Below are 17,316 nucleotides of genomic sequence, written 5' to 3' on the forward strand. Positions count from 1 at the left end.
CTGAACTGAGAAACGCTTCACATCGGCATCCGAAAGATGAAGTCACCCATGCTGACTTCAGGCAAACCTGGCGAGTCTTTACCACTCACTGGAAGAAGCTCTTCTGCTGTCGCCTGGTGCAGCTTATCGATGAAGGAAACATTCTCTTTTGCCAGAAATATTCGCCTACGCCAGGCAAGACCGGCGCCAATGCAGTCAAGATGATAGCGTTGGTGTCCAGAGTCTATACGAACACAGGTACTTGATCACTATCCGAAGACTTCGAGGTGAGTCGGTTGAAGCGCAGATCACCATTGAGTGACCCGCAAAACGAAATCGGCTGGACCATTTTGCTGAAACTCGAAAAATTCATCCGTTTAAGGTTAACACCATTGTCCATTGTTGTCTCCATCTCCACGGGTTCACTTTGAGCTAATCGAAAAGCACTGCGAAGTGACTATCGGTAGTGTTTCGCCTGCCCTGCGCGCCATATCGTACTTCTGAATAGCTGAGTTTATTCAGTTCGTCTTTCGCTGGGAAGTGGTCGTCTTTTGGCCACGGTTTGTCTTGTCAGAATGACCGATAGCACACGGGTCTGGGTCATTCTGGTTATCGAAAAGCAAACGCGTGTAGCTGTCAACGACATATACGTATTCTTCCACCGCACGAATGATAAATAGTGTTCATTGCAGTATCGATGCAGTTGTCGCCTATTTACACCGCTGCTACGGCCTGGGGGAGAATGAAGACCGGCCGAGCCACAACACTGTCGCCTTCGGCCTCAATGTGCAATTGACTAGGACTCCACGGCATCGTCCCTTGCTGGTCAGCAGCACTGTCATCATCGTCTTCTCCAGGAACCACCACGACCACAGCGGGTGGCCCCACAACTGCATCCACAGGCACTGGTGGTGCTCCGACATTGCGTACAATAATCACCGGCATCTCCACTTTCACACTCTTGCTCAGCATGAACCGGCACTTGACCTCCAGTCGGTACTGCCATCGAACGAACGCGGCGCTGTTAGTGGGAGCAACTGGCAGTCCGTTCACCTCGTCAATGAGAGGCAAGTACAGCATCTCGTCCAGCAGTTGACCAGCTGCCACACCGGGGAAATCTTGCGTGCACACAACGCGCGTGCCCTTGCTCGGCCGGCGGTTAGGCAGCTCCACGGTCAGATCTTCGTACAGCAGCACTGAGAGATTGTGCATATCGCGCGACGAATAATTACTGATACGCGTCTGTAGCGACAGCGTCGAGCCGGAGAGGTGGACGTCGCTGTCCAGACACGCCGAGACTTCGCAGGCGCCTTTGGACTTCATCAAACTCAACAATCGCACTTCGTCGGACGATGACTTCTGCAGTGAACGCACAGGGTGACACAGCGACGGCCGGTGCACGGCGAAGTCGTGCGAAGTCTTCAGATCGGCCACCAGTTTGCCTTGCAGACTAAGTCGAGCCTTGATGGTGTAAGAAACACTGGCGTTCACGTCGCGCATGGCTCCAGCAAAACCCTCCGTCACACGGAACACTGGAGGCAGCGTGTCGTCCAGCTGGTACTGGAACCGGAAGCGATACTCGCCAGGTTCGAACGCGAGCGGCATTGGCTCGATAAGCTGAATCCGGTCGCACAGGAAGTCGTCGCGCATGTTACAGGGAGCAAGCGAGTGGTTGGCACCTTCCGACCACGTGATGGCTTCAGCTCCTTCCACGTGCAGTGAGAACTCCTCGCACTCGATAGGCCGCGAGACTCGCAGTACCAATTGGCCTTGCACCAGGTCGCCGGCGGCGTAGCTCTCGCGATGTAGCATCACGCGAATGCTGCCCTTGACGCCGATGCCCAAGCACTTGGCTACCTTCCCCATTGCGACAACTGGTATGAGAGATTCGCTTCGTTGTCACGTGTGCTGCACTTTCAGTTGTGCACGGCGCGAGGCTGGGAACCGCCACCGGGCGGGGATCTCGCGACGTAGGCCAGTCAAGTGCAGCTCATCGCCAATGAGTACAGACACGATACGAAAGCTGAAGTGGTGTCAGAGACACCACACACATCTTGCGACTCCCAAGGTGAGGCCTGCGATGCGACCGCATGATGAATTCCTTCCCTCCTCCCGGCGTGTCTCGGCTGCTTCGGCATCGTGCTGCAGCCTGCAGGCCTCGCAGCATCTCTCGATGCAGGAAGTCGCGCTTCTATTTGCATGCCGCTAGATGATCTTGCTTTCTCTACCTAGCAGTTTCTTGCAGCCTCTGTAGTACACGAATGTATCTCCAAAGCTGCCGCGATTGTCAAAATGCAGTTCAAAATCCACGCCATCTACGGCTTCATTATCCTAAGCGACACTACTGCCAGTTGGGCTCCTACTTTCACTACACTCCCGTCGCCAAAAGATGTTTGGGCGATCTGTCAGCACCTCATCTCGTCCTAATATATATGCTTTCCCCAAGTAAATACGTCACCACGTTCACGGACTGTGAATCACACTTGCTGTCTAGTCCAGTGGGGCTGTGGCCGACCGAACCGAGTTCCTGGAACTTCTGGAACTCCTCGAGCTCCGTCCGTCGCTGGCTGATTTTCTCCTGGGCGGAACAGCCACCGCTTGCATGACATCCACAGACGGAGAAGCGGTCGTAGCAGCTACCGCCGGCAGCACAGCAGCCGTGGGGGCGTAAGCGCTTCCAAGCTCCAGCTTTCGGAGGATTTCAACTGGGAAGTCCACCGAGACGCTGCGACAGAGGCGGAACTGACACTTGATGACGAGGCGATACCTGGTCTTTAAGAAATGCGACTCGATAGCAGCAGACACCGGTCGAGACGGCGACGTCTTGGTAACCAGAGGCAGATCCAGCACCTGTTCGAGTGTTTTTCCTGCCTGGACACCCGGGAAGTCTCGGCGACTGACACACGTGGACCCTTCCGACTTTTGGTGCGACGTACCCAAGTCCACCGTGACGTCCTCATACAGCATCATACACAGTTTCTTCATGTCCTTCGAAGTGTCGTTGTGGACACTGGTCTGTGCCAGTAAAACGTCTCCCGCTACGTGGACGTTGCTCGGCAGTTGCGCCGACACGGAGCACGTTCCTTTCTTCATGAGGCGCAGCATGTGGATCTCACCCGACGCTGATTTCTCCAGCGAGCACACTGGCTGGCCAATAGGCGGTTGTTGTACCACGAACGTTTTCTTAGCCTCCATGTCTGCAGAGAACTTGCCTTTGACTGTCATAACTGCAGTCGCCGAGTAAATCAGCGACGCGTCGATGCGGCTCATTACACCAGCGTCGCGACCCGAGATGTGGAACGAGTTGGGAAGCGTGTCAGCCAGCTGGAAGCAAATGGGGTACACGTACTCTCCCGGTTGACACGACTGTTGTTCGGCACTCAGGACGATCTAAAGTAGATCGGCCACAGTGTTAGAGCGTAGGAATTAAAATCATACAATAGATTTAGTGAGTATCACACCTCTTCGTCCAGATGCAAATGCTCTCGCAGATATACGGCCGCAGCCTGACCGCCACCTTCAGTCCACGTGAGGAGCTCCTTGCCTCGGATGCGCACCACTAGCGACGTGAAGTCGAGCGGCTCCGTAACGCTGAGCACCACACTACCGTGTAATAGGTCGCCTGCGAGATAATGCGAGCGATCTAGCGCCACACTGAGGTTGCCTTTCACGCCGAGACCTAGAGCTTTCGCCATTTTGCCCATGTTGTTAAGTGGTCGGTTAGGATTATCGAGCAAATTGCAGAGTGAGACCATACTACGCGGTGCAGCAGCTTGAAGGCAAAGTATGACTTACTCTAACAATGCCTCGACTTTCAGCCAATCAACGACCATGTAGCAGGGTGGGAAGATGCCCAGCAGAAAGGGCGCTGGCCGTTTTATGGACGGTTTGCAAATCTCTATAAATGAATGAAAAAAGTGAAAAAAGAACAAAAGTACCAGTAATAAATCAGCGAGGAGCTCCAACTCAGCCGGTGGGTCGTGCCTTTGGCAGGACGTGAGATAGTTAAACTAGGTAGCTTCGATTGGGTTATTGCTAGCGCTTGAAACGAAGAAAGTGGACTAAAACTTCTTGGCATTTTATCGTTTTCGATACAACAGCAGGAATACTGTCTATCGAATGTCAGGGTTAATAAAAGTGATAGCGAAAGTCCAGTAAGACATTTTCAATAATAATTTACAAATAATAGAATTATACAGTCGTAAAGCAACTTTGAGTAAACCATCAGAGTCACAACTTATCATTAGATCCTAAAAAGTATAAGTAAACCGTAGTCGAGTCTGAACATGGACCAGACGACATCGCGCATCTTTACAAAGAAAGCAAGGCTATCGCTCCCGTCTTCAAGTATCATACAAAATGTATTAGAGATTCAGAAAATATGGGAAACAGTCGGGCCCAATAGATTTTGTTACTTAGATACAATTTTGTTGTGGGCAAATGACTAACGTTACAATCTCATCGGGCACAGTAACAAAATTGAAGCTCAAGCAGGAAATTTCCTGGGTGCAAAGCCACACTTCGACATGGCTACTTCTGAAGTTCAATTTGCCGCAAATGCTTGATGTCACACCAATGGTTTATTTTGTTGTAGGAGGATGCCTCATATCGTACGAGTCGGATGCCTATGCCATGCTCGCTGGCCTGTCGAATAGCGTTTCCGATGCTGGACTGAACGGCAATGGGTTAGCGTGTTTAATACTTCGACATTTTACATCTGAACATTGAAGCCAGTCGATTACAGGTGACTTGCATCTCCTTGAAAACGCTATTGCAGCTAGGTGGAGCGATCCACAGGGTCAGTTGATGCTTTCGCTCGATATAACTGGAGCAGAAACCCCGATCGGCAGATACTGCACAGTTGGGTGGTGTAATGAGTATGTTCCTGCTCCAGCTCGAAGGCATTATGACGCGACCTGGAAGCTCTGCTCGCACAGCAACCTGCTTTTCTTGGTCTTTAATTATGATACCACCACCACGCTAGTACCCTCGAATAAGCTTAAAGCATGGCGAGCGATCGCGATCGCCGCTGTCGTTGAGCACTCGACTTGTACTCTTAGCATGTCACCTTGACGATTAAGACGACTTGTCCAGTGTCGCCGAAAACCAATATCTCGCGAGAAGATAGTCTACGGATACGGCTAGATGCGCCGAGGGACCGTCTCTAGTCCCATGATCTCAATAGAATCTTATCCTATTTGAATGACGACCTCCGCTGTGCCTCTAGCTAGCATCATGCCCTGGCCGGCGTTGAAGCCGGCGGAAAAATGCAGTGTAGCTGAGCACTCGCCAGGTCCAAGGCTCGAACACTTCAATTGGAGTTGGTGGGCGACGTGCTACAGAGCTGGTGGGCGACGTGCTACAGAGCTGGTAGACGGCGGGGGAGACGTACTCGCCAGGCCCGTATATTCGCCACGACCAAGTGTAAGCGCAGTAAACACAAGACAATACATGTAACTACTCAATCAGTTGATTTTACTTTAGCTTGTCGTAAGAAACTCATAGACCCCCTCGACTACTACTCCTGTCCCCTCGTATATACATCCCAAGTCTCTGCTTTTAGATTGTATTCTAGCGTTCTGTCGCTGGTTTTAAGCACTCGCCGTTGCAGTGGGCAGGCTGCACACCAAGTAAACGCTGGTTTGCAAGATGTCGCCGGCATGATAATTTTCGCTGTTAGTGCTACGCGCAGTGTCCATTACATGCTGCCGCTCCGAGCGTTGCGCAGTATAGTACTTATGGGAGCACGTCTTGAACTGCAGTATAAATCTAACTAGAGAGGAGGAAAATCTAACCCGGGCAACCCTCGTGTCTTGAAAATCTAATCGTGGTTGGCAACTCAGGGATACCATGGGTGATATCGCTAATTTCGTTGGGTAGACGCTATTCTTTCTCCGCGCTTCTCGTCAGAAGAGGACTGCTCAGCTATTTCACCAGTGACTTCGTGGCTTCGTTCGTTTCCTGATCGACGATCGATTTCGCGTCGACCACAGACGGAGCCTGTTGGAGGGGGGTGTACGTACGAAGATTGATCCCTTGTCATTCGTACCAGCACAACTTCATCGTATCTGGACGAACATCGAGGTCGGAAATGCGGAAGCTATTACTACTTGCATCATGAGCGTGTGCTAATGGCCAACTGAGAAAACACCGAGACACCCAGGGCCTGGGTCCCAGGCACAAGAACGGGCAGAGATCCTGGTTTTTACGGCGTCGACCTCAACAAGCTTGTCGACAGCTCCAAAGATTTTCTCAGAGAGCATTCACCGTCTATCCATTGGCACGAATGAGCAGCTCCAGGACTCTGATAAAGCTGTGTTGCGAAGGGTAGGCTCCAACTTTAAGGTTTTACTCGCCTCTGTAGGTACCCGACGCGCTTCGAAGTCTTTAATAAATGATCTTATGAGAGCATCGGCGCTTGTTTTTTTTGCTTTTGAAGACGCATGAATTCATTCTTTTACTGTGACGCTACGACGCAACGGTGAAGGTGTCATGGTCATTCGCAGAATCGTCAAGGCTTTGATGATGAAGGAGCACTTCATAATGAACTTTATTGCCTGGAATGAAGATGCTAGCAGCAGGCTGCTACTGACGACTGTGGACGATGACGAGTTTCATTCCTCTAGAAACCATTACAGCATGGATAAAATTGTTGTCTGCGCAACAGTACTGTTTAGTACCTGTATGATATCAATACTCTGTTGATGTCCATGCGCTGCCACTGGCAGTGCCAGCGATAGTGCTGGCCAAGCACTGCCGCGATAATAATCCCCACAATCGAACGCTGGGTGTCTGGCTTATCCACCTTCCGCCACGTTGCCCATCAAACGCAGCATCCGCTTTTGTTTGATGTTCGTACGGATACCGGAGCCAGCGCCCGGCCTATCCAGGCAGGATTCCTGTCCGCTTGCTTGCGGTGGGGACACAGTCATGCTCCGCAGTTAGCCTGCAACGCCTCACTTTCACTCTCGTCTTCGTCTCGACAAGCAGATCGGCCAGAGTACACTTTTCTCCGGAGAAGTACTACCAGCACCATGAAGCTCTTCGCACCCCTCGTTGTCGGCGCCATCGCCTTCCTCTCATCGCAGGTCGATGCCAATGGTGTCTGCTACGACCCCAATCACGGCACGGGCATGGACGCCTCGTCGGTGCAGGCCGACATGAAGACCATTGCCAGCCATGGTTTCGACAGCGTGCGAACTTTCATCTCCAAGTTTGGTAACACGGAAATGGGTCCCATCATTGCCGCTGCCGGTCTCAAGGCCATGCTGGGTGTTCCTTACCCGCAGAGCGACTACCGGGAGCAGATGGCTGCCGCCATCAAGGCTGCGCAGGCCGGCGGTGTGTACGCCGTCATGGTCGGAAACGAGAACCTGGCTGGAGCTACCAGCGTCCCCAGCGACATGATCGATGTCATCAAGCAGATCAAGTCGCAAGTACCCGAAGGTGTGATGGTCTGCACGGTGCAGCGCAACACGGAGGTGATCCAACACGAAACCGTGTCGGGCTGGCAGGACCTCGTGAACAACTGTGACTGTATCGGCGTGAATGCTCACCCGTACTTCACCGCCGGCACAACGGCAGACACCGCCATTCAGGTGCTGGACAACCAATGGCAAACCATGGTTAGCACCTACGGTAGCAAGCTGATCCTGACCGAGACGGGCTGGCCTTCGGCTGGCTCCCTCATGGGCAACGTCGGCAGCGTGGCTGGCGCCGAGACGTTCTACAACGCGTATCAGCAGTGGAGCAGCTCGATGAGCAAGAAGTTCTACTTCCAGTTCTTCGACACACCGTACAGAACCGAGCAGTACGAGCAGAACTTCGGTTTGGTGACGTACGACTCGCAGGACAAGTTCAGCATGTCGGTGCAGGCGTCGGTCTCGATCGGTCAGCAGTCTAACGAACAGTCCAACCAGCAGCCCACCCAGGGGCAGCAACCACCTTCCACAGAGGCCCCTACCACTCAGCAGCAAACACCCTCCACAGAGGCCCCTACCACTCAACAGGAGACTCCTGCTACCCAGGCCCCCACGCAGGCCCCGACTGAAGCTCCCACGCCGGCACCTACGGAGGCCCCTACGCAGCCGCCGACGGAAGCGCCAACTCAACCTCCTACGGAAGCCCCCACCCAACCTCCGACGCAGGAGCCCCCTACGGCGGCACCCACCCCGGAGACTACCCCGGTGCCTACGGAGACACCAGCGATCTTCCAGAACTCGGGTTCGGCTGACTACAACACCACCACCTCGGGCTCAACCGAGTCCACCTCGGTGTCGGGCAGCGGTGACGAAGTTGGCAGCTCGACCTCCAAGGCTGCTTCGGAGTCCTCGGACAACGAGCAGCACCAGCAGACTGGCACGACGGGCGTGCAGAACTCGGATCAAACCACGCAGCAGACCACCCAGGATACTACCCCCACCGGTACCAACTCGCAGCCTCAGCAGCAGGACAACGTGCAGCAGGCTAACACTCAGAGCGGCGAAGGCAGCTCTGCGGCACCCGTGATCCTCGCTATTGCTGCTGCTGCCTGCGTTGCTCTGGTGGCCTTCGGTTTCATCTACCAGACTCGCAAGCGCGCCGCGGAGCTGGAGGTGGCCGAGGGCAAGCACGACGGCTTCTCGGTCACACCCATGCAGAACCACTGCGCTCTCTAAGTTCACTCTGAGACTTTTTAAGCACCAGGGACACCGATATCAAGTTTTGTTTAAGCCCTGGCTTTTGCCCTCTTCAATGGAAAATGGCTATGAAGCTTCATACCACTCGTTATTAGTCATGTACGTGTAGTGTTGATCTTCTGTTTTCACTTTAGAGATCGCTGGCTCGTCATGTATTGGGTTTGCTCCACATTTGCGGTCTGGATCGTGCTGTTCTGATGGACAATCGCGATAGGGAAGTCCAAGCTCACGCTGGGGCTCATCAAGAACGTGCACCGTACTTGGAGACGGTAGCTCCATCTAACAAACTGTGACGCAGTCGAAGGCCGCATGGCACAGCCTGATCGCCATTCCAGTAAGTGCAGGGACACCGTCTTGTCCGCTGACTCACCTGCCAGGATACCGGAGAACTCTCCCTCACAGAGGCACGTGGAGGTTTGTGTATCATTCCCTCGTTTGTGATGGAGCACGAGATCCTCGTAGATCCGCAGCGAGAGTGCTCGGACGTTCATTTTGGATAGATTGAAAACCGAACAACGCACCATAACCTTCTCCCCGGGGGTAAACACATCTCGGTCCATGAAGGCTGAGAGTTGACACGTTCCTTTGCGGAGCATCGTCATCAGTAGCACTTCTCTACTTGTCGAACTCTCCAGAGGGCGGGAGATTTGTACTGTCGGGATTGGAGCCACCACAAGTTCCTGTTTCGTCTCCAAGTCAGCTCGAAAAGCGCCCAGCACAGGTTGACGAGCTCTCAGCTCATATTTCACTGCAGCGCGAATATTTCGGAGCCGACCTGCTGATCGATTCGAAAGCTGAAAACTCCCTGGCACCGTAGACTCTAACTGGTAGCGGAATGGGTACGTGTACTCCCCTCGTGTGAAGCTCTCCTGGTCGCATGAAATCTTCAGTTGCTGCTGCAAAAACACCCTTTTATCACGATGATGCGTGCTGTTCTCGCCATGACGTTTGGTCCACGCAATAGTTTCCAGGCCACTGATCTCAAGTACTAAAGCTGTCACCAAAAACAGGCAAAGGTGAGAATTTATCAGCTAAATGACTGAAAAAGTGTCTACTGACCTCCGTTGCAACGGATTTCTTCGTCGACGGTGAGGAAAATCGTGCCTTCAACCAGTTCACCAGCTTGATACCTGCCGCGTTTTAGCTCTAGACGAAGATGCCCCTTTACACCAACACCCAACACTTGAGCGAGCTTCCCCATGTTTGGCAAATTGGCAAGTGACAAAAAGGTTGACTAGGAGGTGAAAGTGGGTGCTAAACGAGAGAAAAATCCTCATTGAAGCCATCTAGAAGTTGAAGCTAAAAAAATATATTGAGGCAATCACTTAGTCCAGGGCCTTAGTCTTGTGATCTGTCATGAGCTGCGACGACGCGGCCGCTACGTCCGTCACCAGTGGAGCCAAAATCTTCACTGGGATCTCAATATGCACGTTCGGGCTCATAAGGAACTTGCAGCGAACTTCGACGTGGTGACTCGTGCTGACGAGGCTTGAGGCCATCGGAGACAGCACTGCGAAGCGCTCGGAGCGTCCAACCAGGTCCAGTGAGTAGGCCTGGTCGATCGTCGTAGCTCCAGCCTTGACACCTGCGAAGTCCTTCTCAGCAAGACAAGTCTGAGCCTTGATCTCTTTTTTATGGTCTCTGTTAGCGTGGATGACAAGGTTTTCCACGAGACGCACAGACACTGACTTGACGTCCATACTCGAGCCGTTCACAACGGAGGCTCGGATCTGCAGCGTCTCGCCAGCAACGTAGACGTCGCGTTCCAGAGACCCCGAGACTTCGCAGTTTCCTTGGCGAATCATGCCCAAGAGCTTCGCGTGTTTTGCAGTGGCATCTGTCCGTGACTGGACGAGTTGCGCCGTCTGCGCAGGCTTCACGATAAGTGGGCGCTCGGCCTTGATGTCGGATTTAAACGCACCCTTCACAGGTAACCTCAGCTTCAGCTTGTACTTGACTGCAGCGTCGATGTCACAAAACTCTCCAGCATGACGACGGTCAACGTGGAAACTCGCTGGCAGCGTGGAGCGGAGCTGGTAGTTGAAAGGGAAGACGTACTCCCCGGGCGCGAACGAATCGCGGTTGTCACTCAGCACCAATTGGTTGGACAGGAGCTGGTTAGACTGCTTGCGCGGCACGGCCGATTCGCCGTACACCTCGTTGTACTTGACGTATTCCTCTCCGTTGATCTCGAGTACTAGAGCTCCTTTGGTCTTGATTTCGTCGGAGACCGACAAGTACACGGTGCCGTTCACTACGTCTCCAGGTTGGTAGCTCCCGCGGTTGAGTTCGATGCGCAGACCGCCTTTCGAGCCGAAAAGTTTGCCCATGGTCAGAGTGGAGGTTGGTATTGCGGTGGATGGAGTGCAAATGTTAAAATGAACGTCACAAATAGAGACTTCACTGCTTGCTGAGTGTGAGTTCCCCGCGTAGAGGGAGGATTTTCCGTCCTGTACATGTAATGGACGTGGAAATCCCGCGCTTGCAGTCACTTTGGCACATCGTGCTTGATAGCATCGAGCAAAAGCGTGACGCCCCGGTTCAAGCGAAGTGTTTTGATGGCTACAACACGAAAAGTTGTTGATTCTCGATATCCACTGTCCGCTAGATCTTTTCAGTTGCCTGTCACAGGCACTAATCGCTACAGTGGTTTCCACACATGAGCGTACGAGGAGGAAGTTCGAATGGATTTCAGAACTGCTGAAGTTGATCGGCGGATTTTGTGCTGAGGCGTTCGCCCGACGATATTTCCACCCCTGCTGGAACGGCGCCATCGATAATGCTCTGAGATTCGTATCTGTCGATACCAGGATAAGCAGATTCCTCATGCTCGAGCCGTTTGATGGTAGCTGCCACCATCAACCGTGAATAATTCACAAGAAAAATAAACCTTACTGATTCGGTTGATGGTGGCAAAAATGTTAGCTCCGGACACACGAATCTTGATCTCCATTTGTAGGCCTGCTGGCGCTTGAATTGAAAGTACTAGTAGTGCTTAAAATCTAAGCTTTGGTGCATGACGGTCAAAAACGGACATCAATGTATCCGACAGATTCGGCAGTCGCGCAGAAGGAGTCGTCGAACACAGACACACATTGAAGGGCTTAAAGCTCAGACTGAGCATTGACTGTTTGGCCGCTATGAATGGGGAGGCGGCAGATTTAGCTGTACCCTCACCGCCCTCAGCTCCATGGATCCCACAACAAGAGATGACGCTTTCAAAAGACTGAAATTATAATAATTTGATGTCTTATATAGAATTCTGTCTCTCTCTCTCTCTATAAAGTCGAGCGTGATCAGCTATTTGTTATCATCAACACGAACACGTTACACGTGGTAAGTCATACGATCGATCCGCCACTCACGTCGCCATTATCCGTGCCAAAGGAAAGGTTAGTCGATCGAGGTTTGCTGTGGTAATGTATTCCTTTTGAGCGCTGCAAACAATGGCAATGGGATTGCGCGACACAACAAGTGGCAAGACGAGTGTGAGCTGGTCAGCAATGCTTATAGTGGTTGACGACATTGTTGTTTGCAGCGAGAGCTTATCGCCGAGAAATTGAAGACATCTATCCGTTGTCGCCGTCGGGCTGAAGAGATCCGATATAAGTTACATCATGAAACGTGGGAGGATAGGCACGCCACGCTGCGACTTTGGAGATGACGCGTGAATTCATTCGTGCCCACCAGGCCCTTCATGGTTATCAATACGCGCAAACCCACAACACTTTCAACCGTAACTCGAGTGTAGCTGCTGTAGGTATTTGCACCGTGCCGCATACGGATGGCATGCTTGAAGACATTGATCTGCGGCGTACCCTGCTCTGCTGGCGAATAGCCGGTCTGTCGGAGGTGACTCGCGACAGGGGGCTCGAAGCAGCGACGGCCGCGCTTTTGACTCCGATACAGTGTCGACGACACTCTTGATGAAGGGCTGGCATGTGCTGGGCGAATATTGACGCGCGCGTCTGCATCTCGTTGAGCGAGCGATGATTTGACTCACGGCATGTGCATTCGCGTCACATTGCTAACGGGCATTTCACGCAGGCTGGCGGACATTACACTTTTGCAAGCCGCACCTGGTCACCACGAACTCTCTCAAGTCGCCCCGATATGACCTTATGATGAACATCTGGAATAGAGCCGGCAGGGACGGCGTCCGCGCGCTGTTCATGCTTGTCACCGCGAGCCACAAAAGTCTCCCCTGTTCCTCCCTTGTCCGTACCACGCAACACCATCGTCGATCGTCTATCGGCTCCTGTTCCCCCCTCGCTTTTTCCTGTCCGACTGGTGCGTTGCAGTCAAGCCTTTCACTTTCACTCTCGCCTTCGGAGCCTGTAGACCAGCAACCACTTTTCCAGGCAAAAGTACTCGTGACCACCATGAAGTTCTTCGCGCCGATCGTCGTGGGCTTCATCGCCTTCTTCTCGACGCAGGTGGACGCCAACGGCGTGTGCTACGACCCGGACCACACCAGCGGCAAGAGCGCCTCGACCGTGCAGGCTGACATGAAGACCATCGCCGGCGCCGGCTTCACCAGTGTGCGCACGTACATCTCCAAGTTCGGTGACACGGAAATGGGCTCTATCATCACGGGCGCCGGCCTCACGGCTGTCCTTGGCGTGCCGTACCCGCAGAGCGACTACCAGGAGCAGATGGAGGCCGCCATCAAGGCTGCGAACGCCGGCGGCGTCTACGCCATCATGGTCGGTAACGAGAACCTGGCTGGCGCCTCTAGCATCCCCAGTGGAATGATCGACGTCATCAACCAGATCAAGTCGCGCGTGTCCTGCAAGGTCGGCACGGTTCAGCGTAACACGGAGGTGATCAACTACCAGAGCATTTCGGGCTGGTCGGAGCTCGTCGCAGCCTGTGACGTCCTTGGCGTGAACGTGCATCCGTTCTTCAACCCCGGCACGACCGCTGACGGCGCCATTGACGTCGTGGACAAGCAGTGGCAGACCATGATGAGCAACTTCGGAGACAAGCTGCTGCTGACCGAGACGGGATGGCCGTCGAGCGGTTCGGTGTCGGGCAACACCGGCAGTCTCGCGGGCGAGCAGACCTTCTACAGCGCGTACCAGAAGTGGAGCAGCGGTCTGAGCGAGAAGTTCTACTTCCAGTTCTTTGACATCCCAAGCAAGCCGGAGGCCTACGAACAGACTTTCGGTCTGTACACGGCGGACTCGCAGCCCAAGTTCACTATGTCCCAGCAGCAATCGTCTTCCACTCCGACGTCCCAGCAACAAACGCCATCGACCCCGACGTCTCAGCAGCAGCAACAGCCAACCACGTCCGCCCCGACGACGGCTGCACCGGCCCCGACCACCGCCGCTCCGACCCCTGAGCAGACGAATGCCCCGGAGCCCGGTGCGTCTACGCCCACGCCGACTCCGGAGACCTACCAGAGCTCGGGAGCCAGTGAGACCAACACCAACACCACGTCTTCGATCTCTTCGCACTCTGGTTCGGTGTTGAGTGGCAGTGACGAGACTGGTGTCCCCAGCGGCAACTCGGCCGAGAAGGACGCTGCATCCACTAAGCAGGACGACACTAAGACCGATTCCAAGTCGGACAAGACGTCCGAGACCACGCAGTCCACTGCGACCATCAGCTCCATCGGTAAGAGCTCAGAGTCGCAGCAGGAGCAGCAGACGTCCAGCAACAACCAGGACAACACCACTCAGCAGGTAAACAACCAGAGCGAGGAATCTGGTAGTAAGGATAGCGTCGTCGGACTTGCCGTGGGTGGTGGTGCTTGTGCTATGCTGGTCGCTTTCGGCTTCATCTACCAGGCCCGCAAGCGCGCTCAGGAGCTAGACGAGGACAAGGACGTTCACTTCTCGACCGTCACGCCCGTGGAGAACATTTGCTCGCTTTAAACGAGCACGTTTGCCATTAAAATCAACCGATTTCAATATTTTTTGAGGTTGTGCTCCTTTGCTCCAATAAAGGTTACTATTGATCCAGCCTAGCCGTAAGAAAGCCCGAATGCTATGCATGTATGCTTCCTCTACTGAGGCACTGAAGGTGCTGGCGCTGGCGTTCCACCTTCCGTTGTAGCAGGTGTCGCCTTGGTCACAGATCCCAGACCAACGGCAGCAATCGCATCCACTGGTGGCTCGAAGTCGCTGGCACTCACTCGCTTCTGGGCCGAATGCAGGACCGAAATGGTCTTGGCTGCCATGATTCCAGCCCGGAAACGGCGACGCGCGTTGTAGCGCTTCATCTCTTGCGTAAAGTGTGGCAGGGCATCGCCACTCACGCCGTGGATATCGGCCACCCACGGGTGATCGAGCACCTGCTGGGCGGTGAAGCGCTTCTTGGGGTCGACAACCAGCAGTCTTGAGATTAAATCCTTGGCCGAGTCCGACACGCAGTCCCAATACGGACTCGGGTAGTCGTACACACCCGACTTGATGGACTGGAAGAGGGCAGCATTGTTTTCGTCGTAGAACGGAGGGAACCCGCACAGCAGAATGTACGCGATGACCCCGAGACTCCAGAGATCCACCTCAGCTCCATACGGACGACCTTCAAGAATCTCCGGAGCCACGTAGCCGGGAGTACCACATGCCGTCTGCATGAGCGAGTCGCCCTTAATGAGCTTGGCAAGACCAAAGTCGGCGATCTTGATCTCGGCGTTGTCGTCTGTGGACTGGTACAGCAGATTCTCGGGCTTCAGGTCGCGGTGTACGATACCCTTCTGGTGGCAGTAGAGCAGAGCGTCCGCCAGCTTCTTGACCACGCAACTGGCCTCCTTCTCCGAGTATTTCTCCTTCTCCACGATGCGATCGAAGAGTTCGCCACCGCTCATTTCCTCCATGACCATGTAAAAAGTCTTGTGGCAATCGAACACTTCTTTCAGCTGCACGATGTTCACATGGTGCACCAATTGCAGCACTTCCACTTCGACTCGCAGTGCCTCCTCATCCTCCGCCGTCAGACTCGCCTTGTCGATGCATTTGACGGCCCAGCGTGAATTGTCGGCCTTGCTGATCGCGCTCTTGACGGTCGCAAAGCTGCCACTGAAGAACAGAACACGTCTCAGTCTCAACACGTGGATCACCGCTTCACAGACACAGTCACGTACGTTCCGAGTGTCTTGCCCAGTTTGTAGTACTTGCTACACTCATCCTTCTTGTAGAATTCCGTCACTTTCTTCATAATGCCCGTCATGGTTGAAGACTTAGCTAGAGCCGGCGGGTGTCACCTCAAGCGGCCTTCTTCGTGAATGAGGAGGTGTTTCAGAGGCTGCCAGCAGAGATCAATGCAGAAAATAGCAAGAAACCGCCATACGCTCGTATTCTTGTCTTGTCGGAGCCTAATAAACAACTTGGGCGTGAAACTGCGTCATCTCCTTCCGACTACACACGATACACCAAGAGATTATCTGCAGCAAGAATATTGCATTTCTACTCGATTCTATCTAGTACGGACGGGAGGCTTTGCGCGCCTTCCGGATGCCTGCGGGGTCAGTGCCCGTCGCTCTCCTGGAGGAACTCGAGGATGAGTAGCCGTCCGTAGTCTCAGCCGCGCCGGGCACCGACCACTTGCAGAGACGCGTGTCCTCTCCTCCAGTGTACAGCGTGGTGTTCTCTGGGTCGTAGTATATGCATCGCACACAGGCCTTGTGACCGCCCTTGAGTGCCGCCGCGTGCTGTAACTTGCCGGCTGAGGCGGCGTCCGTGCCGATGGTGACGGCGTTCATGTCGCCGTCGTGGTTGCCGGCAAGCAGGAACAGCTCGTTAGACTGGTCGTCGTACACGCAGTCGATTAAATAGTCGGTGGCCAGACCGTTCTTGTTGCAGTCGTCGCGGATTGTGTCGTAGTGGTGCAGCCGTTCGGCCGTCCAGAGGTTCCACAGGTCGAGCGTCTCGGTGCCTGTGAGACAGAAGATATTCTCTTTCTGCGGACCGAAGAAGCCGACGGTGGTGACGGCACTCTCAACATTGATGATACTCTCGAGCGCGTCGTCCTCGTCCGGTATGCGGCAATCAAAGAAGCACACGACGCCGTCCTCGGACGCCGTGACAACGAATGCCGGTTGCGTCGGGTGGAACCGCACCTTCGTGATGGCGTCCACGTGGCTCTCACCGTATTGGCCGAGCTTATTGCCCGTGCGCACGTCGTAGAACAGCGCGAGTTCGTCTGTGCCTGTGGCCAACAGCGTCTCGCCGCAGCCAATGGACAGACTCCAGACCTCTCGTCCGACCGGCAGCACCATGGCCGGCAGCGCCGTGCGTGTGTCCCAGAGCTTAACGCACTCGTCACTAGAGCATGTAGCTAGCTGGAAAGGTGAGGACGGAGACGTCCACACCTCGTTAATGGTGCTGTTGTGCGCGTGGAACTCGTGCATCAACCCCAGCGTCTCGAGACTGCGCAGTTGAATCTTGCAATTGGACAGCGCCAGTGCCAGGCCGCTCTTGTTCGCCGTGGGTTGACAGTCCAGCACGTAGTCATAGTCAAAGTCCTCGCTCGGATTGGCCACCAGAGCCGTATCGCCTGTCGCGGCGAACGCCGTCACCGCCGTCTGTGCCAGCGCAAGGCCGCCGCGGTTCAAGGCACCACGCATGCTGGTCAACTTCCACAATGTAGCCATCTGATCAATGGCGGGTGAATAACTTCAATATGATTGGTTGAAATAGAAAGAAGGAGT

The 17,316-nt window shown here is 54.1% G+C and overlaps 10 protein-coding genes across 10 annotated transcripts; 2 read left to right on the forward strand and 8 right to left on the reverse strand.

Moving 5' to 3' along the window:
* Nucleotides 1–693: 693 nt before the first annotated feature.
* PPTG_02884 (hypothetical protein) lies at nt 694–1,845 on the reverse strand (the record flags this gene model as incomplete). Its single annotated transcript, XM_008894201.1, has 1 exon — nt 694–1,845. One exon carries the CDS (start codon nt 1,843–1,845, stop codon nt 694–696), a length of 1,152 nt encoding a protein of 383 aa, XP_008892449.1.
* Nucleotides 1,846–2,263: 418 nt separating this feature from the next.
* Nucleotides 2,264–3,727, reverse strand: PPTG_02885 (hypothetical protein). Its single transcript, XM_008894202.1, has 2 exons — nt 3,441–3,727; nt 2,264–3,369 (listed from the first exon to the last, which is right to left on the reverse strand). Exons 1-2 carry the CDS (start codon nt 3,681–3,683, stop codon nt 2,470–2,472), a joined length of 1,143 nt encoding a protein of 380 aa, XP_008892450.1. The 5' UTR covers nt 3,684–3,727; the 3' UTR covers nt 2,264–2,469.
* Nucleotides 3,728–6,898: 3,171 nt separating this feature from the next.
* PPTG_02886 (hypothetical protein) lies at nt 6,899–8,815 on the forward strand. The gene has a single exon (XM_008894203.1). It carries the CDS (start codon nt 7,014–7,016, stop codon nt 8,634–8,636), a length of 1,623 nt encoding a protein of 540 aa, XP_008892451.1. The 5' UTR covers nt 6,899–7,013; the 3' UTR covers nt 8,637–8,815.
* On the reverse strand, nt 8,582–9,889 carry PPTG_02887 (hypothetical protein). Its single transcript, XM_008894204.1, has 2 exons — nt 9,717–9,889; nt 8,582–9,651 (listed from the first exon to the last, which is right to left on the reverse strand). The coding sequence occupies exons 1-2, from the start codon at nt 9,856–9,858 to the stop codon at nt 8,783–8,785; spliced, it is 1,011 nt and encodes a 336-aa protein (XP_008892452.1). The 5' UTR covers nt 9,859–9,889; the 3' UTR covers nt 8,582–8,782.
* Nucleotides 9,890–9,905: 16 nt separating this feature from the next.
* On the reverse strand, nt 9,906–11,201 carry PPTG_02888 (hypothetical protein). Its single transcript, XM_008894205.1, has one exon. It carries the CDS (start codon nt 10,985–10,987, stop codon nt 9,983–9,985), a length of 1,005 nt encoding a protein of 334 aa, XP_008892453.1. The 5' UTR covers nt 10,988–11,201; the 3' UTR covers nt 9,906–9,982.
* Nucleotides 11,202–11,348: 147 nt separating this feature from the next.
* PPTG_20983 (hypothetical protein) lies at nt 11,349–11,610 on the reverse strand (the record flags this gene model as incomplete). Its single annotated transcript, XM_008894416.1, has 2 exons — nt 11,349–11,506; nt 11,553–11,610. 2 exons carry the CDS (start codon nt 11,608–11,610, stop codon nt 11,349–11,351), a joined length of 216 nt encoding a protein of 71 aa, XP_008892664.1.
* Nucleotides 11,611–12,226: 616 nt separating this feature from the next.
* On the reverse strand, nt 12,227–12,631 carry PPTG_20984 (hypothetical protein; the record flags this gene model as incomplete). Its single annotated transcript, XM_008894417.1, has 2 exons — nt 12,227–12,247; nt 12,476–12,631. The coding sequence occupies 2 exons, from the start codon at nt 12,629–12,631 to the stop codon at nt 12,227–12,229; spliced, it is 177 nt and encodes a 58-aa protein (XP_008892665.1).
* PPTG_02889 (hypothetical protein) lies at nt 12,407–14,632 on the forward strand. The gene has a single exon (XM_008894206.1). The coding sequence runs from the start codon at nt 12,779–12,781 to the stop codon at nt 14,537–14,539; it is 1,761 nt and encodes a 586-aa protein (XP_008892454.1). The 5' UTR covers nt 12,407–12,778; the 3' UTR covers nt 14,540–14,632.
* Nucleotides 14,583–15,836, reverse strand: PPTG_02890 (CAMK/CAMK1 protein kinase; the record flags this gene model as incomplete). The annotated part of the gene is made up of 2 exons (XM_008894207.1): nt 14,583–15,685; nt 15,751–15,836. The coding sequence occupies 2 exons, from the start codon at nt 15,834–15,836 to the stop codon at nt 14,671–14,673; spliced, it is 1,101 nt and encodes a 366-aa protein (XP_008892455.1). The 3' UTR covers nt 14,583–14,670.
* A 78-nt stretch (nt 15,837–15,914) lies between these two features.
* PPTG_02891 (hypothetical protein) lies at nt 15,915–17,294 on the reverse strand. Its single transcript, XM_008894208.1, has one exon. It carries the CDS (start codon nt 17,257–17,259, stop codon nt 16,087–16,089), a length of 1,173 nt encoding a protein of 390 aa, XP_008892456.1. The 5' UTR covers nt 17,260–17,294; the 3' UTR covers nt 15,915–16,086.
* Nucleotides 17,295–17,316: the final 22 nt, after the last annotated feature.

The sequence above is a fragment of the Phytophthora parasitica genome (assembly GCF_000247585.1).
Source record: "Phytophthora parasitica INRA-310 unplaced genomic scaffold supercont2.2, whole genome shotgun sequence".
NCBI classification, from domain to species: Eukaryota; Oomycota; class Peronosporomycetes; order Peronosporales; family Peronosporaceae; genus Phytophthora; species Phytophthora nicotianae.

Bases quoted from the DNA above. Each gene is read 5' to 3' on its own strand.
- PPTG_02885 (XM_008894202.1), bottom strand. From the start codon at position 3,683: ATGGGCAAAATGGCGAAAGCTCTAGGTCTCGGCGTGAAAGGCAACCTC. The intron at 3,370-3,440 runs GTGTGATACTCA...GATCTACTTTAG, and splicing joins ATTTGCATCTGGACGAAGAG to ATCGTCCTGAGTGCCGAACA.
- PPTG_02886 (XM_008894203.1), top strand. From the start codon at position 7,014: ATGAAGCTCTTCGCACCCCTCGTTGTCGGCGCCATCGCCTTCCTCTCA.
- PPTG_02887 (XM_008894204.1), bottom strand. From the start codon at position 9,858: ATGGGGAAGCTCGCTCAAGTGTTGGGTGTTGGTGTAAAGGGGCATCTT. The intron at 9,652-9,716 runs GTCAGTAGACAC...TTTTGGTGACAG, and splicing joins AGAAATCCGTTGCAACGGAG to CTTTAGTACTTGAGATCAGT.
- PPTG_02888 (XM_008894205.1), bottom strand. From the start codon at position 10,987: ATGGGCAAACTTTTCGGCTCGAAAGGCGGTCTGCGCATCGAACTCAAC.
- PPTG_02889 (XM_008894206.1), top strand. From the start codon at position 12,779: ATGATGAACATCTGGAATAGAGCCGGCAGGGACGGCGTCCGCGCGCTG.
- PPTG_02891 (XM_008894208.1), bottom strand. From the start codon at position 17,259: ATGGCTACATTGTGGAAGTTGACCAGCATGCGTGGTGCCTTGAACCGC.